General features: G+C 44.1%; 1 protein-coding gene across 1 annotated transcript; it reads left to right on the forward strand.

Annotated features, from left to right (window-relative positions):
• The first annotated feature begins 6,381 nt into the window (after positions 1–6,381).
• On the forward strand, positions 6,382–8,669 carry LOC117853178 (F-box protein At2g26160). Its single transcript, XM_034735548.2, has 2 exons — positions 6,382–6,615; positions 7,251–8,669. The coding sequence occupies exon 2, from the start codon at positions 7,273–7,275 to the stop codon at positions 8,407–8,409; it is 1,137 nt and encodes a 378-aa protein (XP_034591439.1). The 5' UTR covers positions 6,382–6,615; positions 7,251–7,272; the 3' UTR covers positions 8,410–8,669.
• The last annotated feature ends 232 nt before the right edge of the window (positions 8,670–8,901 follow it).

Genomic DNA, 8,901 nt, shown 5'->3' on the forward strand with positions numbered 1-8,901 from the left:
TGATGAGGACGGAGAGCCTGTAGATCAGAAGGAATATCGAAGCATGATTGGGTCGCTGCTGTACTTGACTGCTACGAGGCCAGATATACACTTTGGTGTGTGTATGTGTGCTCGTTTTCAGGCGTCCCCCATGACTTCTCACCGTCAGGCGGTGAAGCGCATAATGAGGTATCTTCGATTTACTCCTGCATTTGGCCTTTGGTACTCTGCTGCTTCGACTCTCAGTTTGTGTGGTTATTCGGATGCTGATTTTGCTGGGTGTCGTTTGGATAGAAAGTCTACATCGGGTACTTGCCAATTTTTGGGTTCTTCGCTTGTTTCTTGGTCCTCTAGAAAACAATCTAATGTTGCTCAATCTACTACAGAGGCTGAGTATGTTGCTGCTGCTAGTTGTTGTTCTCAGCTTTTATGGATGATAGCTACCCTTCGCGATTTTGGTTTGTCGTTTTCTCGCGTTCCTCTCTTGTGTGACAACACTAGCGCTATAAGTGTTGCAAAGAATCCTGTGCTTCACTCTAAGACGAAACACATTGAGGTTCGTCATCATTTTCTGAGGGATCATTTTGAAAAGGGTGATATTGATCTTAAGCATATTGATACTAGTCAGCAACTTGCTGATATTTTGACTAAGCCACTAGATCAAACCACGTTTGCACGTCTGCGTGGTGAGTTCGGGGTGTGTTATCCATTCTAGTATCATTGTAAGTTGCTTCAGTTACATATGCTTTATACTTGTTTTGGCTAGTTTGCAATCGATGCTTTTGGAGAGGTTTGAATGCTTTGCTTGACCAATTTTTATTTTGAAAACAACACAGATATATACTTAAAAAATTATGTTGGGCTATGCTTGCTTTTCTGGATCTAGTGACTTGTTGAATACTTGACATATATCTTGCTCATGGTTCGGTAGTCAGCTTCTTTTAATGGGTTTTCACTGCAAATGTAACTCACAATACAAGTTTTAACTCGGGAGTACATAGTATGGTTGTGAGCAAAAACTCTGAATTCCCATCTCTCTGCTATTTAGCTCATGATCTGCTTGCCTTACTGAGAATTTAAATATGGGCGCAACTCTGTTTTTCCCATGTCCCTGCTGGTTCTCGCTCATAAACAAAATTAAACAAACTGGCTGGGCACAACTCTTGCTTCCCATATCCCTGCTTATCATGCTCACAAAAGTCAGAATTAAATATGACAAGTGAATGCATTTGTGGGCGTTGCAGTGAACTTTGACTGAAGCTGTGTATCTGTCGTGTGAGCTCGCTATATGTTTTGTCTTCAGCTTTGCACTGAGTTTGGAATGTGCACGTTTTGCCTGGCACATTAGTTTTCAAACAGATTTCAGTTCTAAATTTTTATTGGTCATGGCATTGTATTGTTCCTTCTCTGGATAGCTAGTGTTGTTGGTTAGCTTTGATAAGTATTTGGCATATGTCTCAGAAGCTTCAACTTGTGCTTTCTCACATGCTTTTCTCTAAATTGGTTCCTTGCCTTTTATCTTGATGGAGTGCTTTGTCAACAAGGGGGAGAGTGCGTAGCGCACAAATTCATTCTTGCTGGGGAAGTTCGTTCATTCTTGCAGGGGGAGTTTTGCTGAAATTTGTGAGTTTTGCTGCTGAGATTGCTTTTGGGAGATTGATATGGCTTTTGATTCACTTTGGGGAGAGTGAATTTCTGTCTTGATTGTGTCGAGCCTAGCTTTTTCGCTAGCCCATGTCTTTGGGGATTAAGATCGTTTCTTTTTCTTTCTTTTTATTTTTCTTTTTCAGTACGAATAAATTTGTGCGGTGTGGTGTTGTCAATGCACTCATCAAGGGGGAGATTGAGATGCCGGTGGGCTAGCACCTTGGTGATGAGCGATTGACAACACGGTGTGCGTGTGACGTGTCTCTTGGTAGGTTGTGGTTGCAGGTGACAGGTGGAGACAAGGTACATGCGGCGACGAGTGAAGAACGAAGATAGGATGCCGCGTTACAAAACCGCGGGGGCGGAGAAGGGCGGATCGAGGCTTGCGTTCGAGGGACAGGCGATCGTGCGGTGTACGTCTACTGTACCTGGCTACACGGCGGGAGGACGTCGAGGGAGGTTTCCGGATTATGCCACAAAATCCGAGGTTCGCTGGTTGAGCCACAAAGCCATGCATCGTACCGGGACGCCCGTGCGGCAGGCGTTGGCTGAAGATGGTAATTCCGACGATCGCGATACGATTTTGGATGGTCGTGCGGCGACATCGCGAAGATCACGTCATAGAGATGGAGGGATTGCGGACATCGCGGAATTTACCATGGAGGACGTAATTGGAATTTACACCCCTACGTTAGATTTATTTAGCGTAGGGGGTTATGTGTAAATAGGTCGTGCCACCCTAAGGATATCAATACTAGCGAGGGATTTTTGTTGATCTCTCCAATTAAGAGAGGGAGGACGATCGGGCGGAGGCTAGATGCACTTTTGTAGAATAATTACACTTTAATCATTCGTCCTTGTGATTTGTTCTTTGTTCGTGCGAGATCCGATTTTCCTCCGTTCCCTTTGTTTTCGTTGTTTGCGCCGCCGGTTTGGTTGTTCCTTTTTTGCTGTTCAGGGACGCATCGTTGCGGGAGGACAAGGTCTGCTCCTGGCGGTCAGCCACGGCTCGCAGCGTCGCACCAGGGCCGGCCGCCGATGAGCTCGTACGATTAGTCCGTACGCTGCCTGCTCTACTGAAGCGCACGTCTCTGGATTTTGCTGTGTGTACCCCGTACAAGGGAGGTGACTGGCCAGGAACAGCGTTCTGCTTCCGAACAGCGCACGCATGTGCCTGCAGGTGACTTGCAGGTCGTGTCTCTGCTTTGCAAATTTCCTTCTCATTAGCACTTTCAATATTACACATTAATATTGTTTCTAGAAACATCACTCACGCATGCACCAGGGAAGGTGAGGTCACTTTCTAGGAACAGTAAACAACCTTTTTGCAACCATGTGCTCTTTTGTTTAATATTTTGTTTAGTGGGTCTTTATCACGTGATTTAGCTTTTTGCTTACCCTTGTCTTTTTATCTGTGTTGGAAATTGCAAATAAATTTTATTCTGATTTTACTCAAATTGCTTCCGCGAATTTTTGTGAGGCTCCCATTCACCCCCTGGTCGCCAATTTCGGTCCTTCAGATCATTTGAGTTGCCGTCCTCACCACATGTCAGCAGGTGAGCTGTTTTCCATCAGAATGTATCTAGTTAAATGTGATGGCAGACGGTTGATTGTGGAACGATGGTTTCGCAACGTGGCCTGTGACCGTCCAACGAGTCATGGTTTCCTTGAGCATTTCTGTACAGTTTCATTTCTGGTATTTGAGGCAGACTTGAGTACCAACCCTGGTCAATGGAAAGTTGTCAATAAGTTGGGTGGCCATGCACTCTTTTTGGCCAGCATTGCTCCAAGTCTTTTCCAGCTGGAGAGTGCAATGGAATTCAAGAGGATTGCATATATTTTTATGTGTGACTATGCTCGGCTGCACTGTGCTGCTGATCCTCTCCGTGATTCTGGTGTGTACAACATAACAAATGGGCTGATCATGGCGTTGTAGCTGAGACCACAACAATGCCGCCGTATCGTGTTGGTTAATGGCGTCCTATATGGTTTTTCCCTGCTGAGTCTATCTAAGCAACCCAGCTTAGGTTGTTTATTGCCTTGGGTTCTTCTATGTACTCCTAATTGTTATCTGAAGTCACCTTGTGTCTTAGCCTGTTTGGATAGAGGGAATTGGGACCTATATTTCCTTGAATTAAATCAGAAAGATTTCTGAAGTTGGCCTTCCGATCCATACACCCTGGAGCTCATTTATCGCCAGATGTTAGTATAGAACCTCCTTGGGCTCAAGTACTATATGTATGCTCTATATTTGAATGAAGTCTTTCCTTGAACTAAGCCTATCTTCTATCTGTTTACTTGTGCCAATATTTCGATGAGAGAGCATTTCATTTCTGTTCACAAGCATGCTATCAGCAACATTGGAGTTACATTCATTGATTTAACCTGTATGTTGTGGGATTTTAATTTCCTGCCTTTTAATACTTTATCGAGTACTTTATCCAGCAAGCGAATGTGATGTTATTATTGTTAAAAGTTCTTAGAATTTATTGTCTGATAGATAAATTTCACGATGCAACAGTGAAATTGATATTGTTATCCTTCTTATCACAAACCATGAACAGGGTGGCAAATATCTAAGGATCAGATCATGGGGTTCTGGTCATTCTTTTGCTCGGTGTCCTTTCCGTCTTTATCCTTATTAGTCAAAGCAATACTCTCTCTACCCTAAAAACAAGTCATTCTAGGATTTAAAATTTATCTAAAAAAACAAGTCATTTACCCTATTTGGTAGGTGCATGTGCATGCAGTCAATTAGCTATAAATATAGCTAATAAATAGGAACAAATATAGCTAATAAACAGGAACAAGTAAGATTATTTTACCTTTTTGTTAATTTGTTCTAAATTTTAGAATGATGATTTATTTTTTGAGATAGACGGAGTACTCATTATCATCAATTCCTTTTTTTCTTGCTGTATAGTGTTAGTTATGACTTTTTTTTCTAGAATACGCAGGAGAGCTGCGTATCTTTGTATTAAGAAGAGCGAAATAAAAATTTTACAACACGGACCTAACCGGGCGCACGCACACGGGATACCTGACACACTGTTACATGATTGAAACCAACGCAATCCACATTACAGTTACAATGAGTGTAGATGAGCTAGCTCGATGCAGGAGGCCAACTGAACACACCGATGTGCTTGGCGCTTGCAGCACTTCAAAGGTTGGCCTCCTCAGCGATATCACGGGAGAGCTGTGTTGGGGTCTTCTGTGAATCTCTCTGGAAAACGCGGTCGTTTCGTTGCTTCCAAATTCGCCAAGAGACCAACATGAAAACGGAGTCCAGGCCCTTTCTTTTGTCAGCGCTGATCATCTCCCTTTTGTGCAACCACCAATCTGACAGAGTTTGGCTTTGTGAAGGCGCAATGTTCTGGAGGTTCAGTACTGAAGTGAGGCTTTGCCAAACTTCCTGCGTGAAGCAGCATCGAGCTAGCAGGTGTTCTGCTATTTCAATCTCTTGGTCACACAGCATACATTCCGCCCGATCTTGCAGACCATGCCTTTGTCTCCGAGCTGCAGTCCATAATCTTTCCTTAAGCGTTAGCCACATGAAAAATTTTACTTTCAGCAGCGCCCAGGCACGCCACACAAGACTTTGCTGCCGGGGCTCTTGTAGATCCAATGAAGAACGCTTTCTAGGCTGATTTGGCTGAGTATGTGCCCGTGCTTTCCCACCTCCAGGACACCCTGTCCTCGACTTCGGGTGTTAGCTGAACCGTTGCCATCGAATGCCAAAGAGAAATCTACTGTGAGATGGCATGCACTGTAGCACGTCCGACAATATCGGCAATCCAACGTTTGCCGGTGAGAGCGTCTGCTACTGTCCAAGTGTTTCTAATCCTTGGCGTGATGAGCTGACAGAGGTCTGGGGCAAGTATGCAGGGAGAGTTCTGGCCAAAACCAATTGTCCACCCAGAAGAGCGCAAGGTTGCCATCCCCCAACTGAACTTGAATAGAAACTTGCAGCATTTGTTGCAGACTCCTGTCTTGGGCAAAGTCTGACGGTAGGTATCTCCATGGCCTGTTACCATCAGTCTTCTTCAGCCAAAGCCATCTCAAACGCAGAGCAAAGGAGGCCAGCCTGAGGTCCAGAATTCCAAGAACCCGCAGCTCAGTTGGCCGACAGGCCACCGGCCATGCTACCATGCATTTTCCCCCTTGAGCTTTGCTTTTGGCTGCCCAAAGGAAACCTTTTCTCCTCTTATCAATCTCGCGTAGAACCAGTTATGACTTGCACGCATTGAGCCTTATCGGATCGTTCTTTTCAGACTATTTATGCAAAAAAAATAAAATGAAAGCGCAGCAGCACGATGGCACATGAAAAAAAAGAAAACACTAGTCGTTTCAAAACATTTATTCACCACTAAAATAATGTACTATGCTTTTTTTGGGTAATGCGGTGTGGCTCTTATTCACCACTAAAAATAGTAAACTTTGCTTTTCTTATAACGTGATACGGCTCTTAAGTAATTCTAGCATGATATTTTCTCACGAAGCTAATTAAATGTCTTATTTAAAAATACATGAAGATTCTAGCTTTATGCCTAAGCGTTATGAACAATGTAGTGACTCAGTTCTTATGTTTAAAAAGACAGGGAGCGGGAACGTATCTGGTTGCACAGGGTAGATAGTTTGCAAAACAATCCCACCACTAATCTGTCCATTGGATTAACATCTTGTGACTTTAATTTATAATTTCTAAGGTTGCACAGGGTTCTTTTATGAATTAACCCTACGGATATGCATAGACTTACACGGTCAAACCGTGATAACTGACCTGCCCGCTTCGATCCGCCATTTCCTCCAATTCCCCCCTCCCACCCACGGTCAGGCCGCGACTCGCGCCCCCTGCGCTCCTCGAGCCACGCCGGAGGAGTGAGCTCCGATCGGACGCCATCCTCTCCGCTGCAGACGTCGGGCTCGGATCCGCCTGTTCCCCTCTCGCCGACCGGCCATCTGGCCCTCGCGATGAAGCTGTGAGCGGTAAGCCCTCGTTGGCTCCGGCCCTGCACGTTCAGGTTCAGGTATCTAATTTCATCTGCAAACTGCTGTTCACATAACCAGAATCTACCAGTGGTATCGTGTTTTTTGGGTTGTAACAGTAGTTTGCTGTACAAATCGATCCTTTCTTCAGATTTATGTTCTTCTCATCTTCTGTACAATGTCATCTGGATATTGCATTTAAAACATAACTGCAACAGCAGAATTGTATTATAATATTCTATCATTAACAATTCGCAAGAATTATTACTCAGGGGAAAGCAATTTCCTTGCAGTTTGCCATACTCCTGGTGCTACATATGTTGTTTCTCATCATCTTCCCTATTTTAGCATGTAACTCCGAATTCTATACAGACTCTAGGCTTAGTTACGGTGTTTACTGTATTATCTGCATGTTCTACCCTTGGCTAGAGCAAGTAGCGTAAGTAGAGGGTAAGCTTCTTTCTGGTCTGAATGTCTGATGACTTCGTGGAGTTCATAGCATCTTCATGATTTAGTTGTACTGTAAATCTTCAGCTTTGCTAGCCTTTTGGCCCAAAAATTAGAAGTATATACCTGGTAGCTATATATGCCCATCTACCAAGTTATACTCTGAAACCATGTGCCTTCTTTTGCAGACTTGTGGCGACTGCACGGCCTATGTCTTGGTCGGACCTCCCTCCGGAGCTCCTAGGCCTTGTCCTCAAGCGCCTTCCATCGCTAGCTGATCGTGTTCGGCTGAGAGCAGTCTGCCACCCGTGGCGTTCCAATGCTCTGTTGCAACCCCTACCTCCTCCGCTTCCATGGCTCGCCCTCCGTGATGGGACCTTCCTCAGCATACCGGATGGTGAAATTATCGAAATGCCTATGCCAGATGATGCTTTTTGCTATGGCTCTGTAGACAACTGGCTCTTCCTTGTGCATAGTGATGGTCAGTGCTCACTGATGAACCCTTTTTCTGAGGACACCCTGAAGCTTCCTGACCTATCAACTGGTTGGCATGTACGGTTGCCTGGTTGCCCTGAGTTCAATCCCGTTTTCTGCAAGTTATCGGTTCCCTCACCCCTGGAGTCGTCACTGAATCCGCTCGTTGCTATCATGCATGAGTCGTGGGGTCTTTGTATTTTCCAGCCACCTGTTGTCACTGACACAATCCAAGGAAGGGAACCATTAGAGGCCCTTTTAGAGATTTCATTCTTTGGTGGAAAGTTGTTTGCAATTGTCTCCAGGAAGCTCTTAAACATTGAACTTGTCGAGGACCTTGAACATAAGCCAAAGATCTCATTGTTCAAATGCATCATTGAGTCCTCTGATGATTTGTTGAGCAGGCCTGAACCCATGTCCAGTGATGAGGAGTATATAGTCAAGCCATACCTTGTTGAATGTGCTGGTAAATTGTTGATGGTGAACCGATGGATTTGCGGCTTACACCCTGCACCGTGTCTTGATTATGATCGTACTCGTAAGTTTGATGTTTTTGAGGCAGATTTCATCACCAAGCCTTGTCGGTGGAGAAGGGTCAACGATTTGGGTGGCCATGCGCTCTTTGTCAGCTCCAGTTCCTCCAAATCTTTTCCAGCTGGAGAATGCAGTGGAGTTCAAGAAAATTGCATCTATTTCATGAGTGAGCTTTCTGGGTTGAAACTTGTTGCAGATCCTCTTCATGACTCTGGTGTGTACAACATGAAAAATGGAGTTACCATTCCTTTGCTGTCAGATACATCAGCTGTGCCATTGCCATCATATCATGTTGGTCCATGCCGTCTGACATGGCTTTTCGCAACTCAAGCTCTGTGAAATGTGATACGCTGCCCAATATAAGTTTCCTTTGCTGTTTTGGCATTCTTGCACATTAGTAGACTGGTCTCTGCTTGTATGCATACTTTTGTCAAATGTTATTGTTATTTCACAAATATGCTCCCTCAGTAAAACTGGAGCAACTGCTATTTGAGTATTTGATTTAACATAAGTGCTGTTTTCATCTGTTTCTTGTGTTATGCTCAGAAACTGGAGCAACTGCTATTTTAGTATTTGATTTAACATGAGTGCTCTTTTCATCTGTTTCTTGTGTTGTGCTCAGAATATTTTAGTCGTGGTTGAGTTGTGGCCTATAATTTGCGGTGAATCTATTTCCTTTCCCAATCCAGAGTGGTTTATTACTAACCAGATTTGGATGGTTTATCTGTTTACTATTTTATTTTGGAGGTCCCCATTTCTATATTCAAATTTCCGTGTGATTGTAGGCTTGTAGCTATGATCTCGAACATGAGCTTTTTTTTTGTTTCTTTT

This window comes from Setaria viridis, chromosome 4 (assembly GCF_005286985.2).
Source record: "Setaria viridis chromosome 4, Setaria_viridis_v4.0, whole genome shotgun sequence".
Taxonomy (NCBI): domain Eukaryota; kingdom Viridiplantae; phylum Streptophyta; class Magnoliopsida; order Poales; family Poaceae; genus Setaria; species Setaria viridis.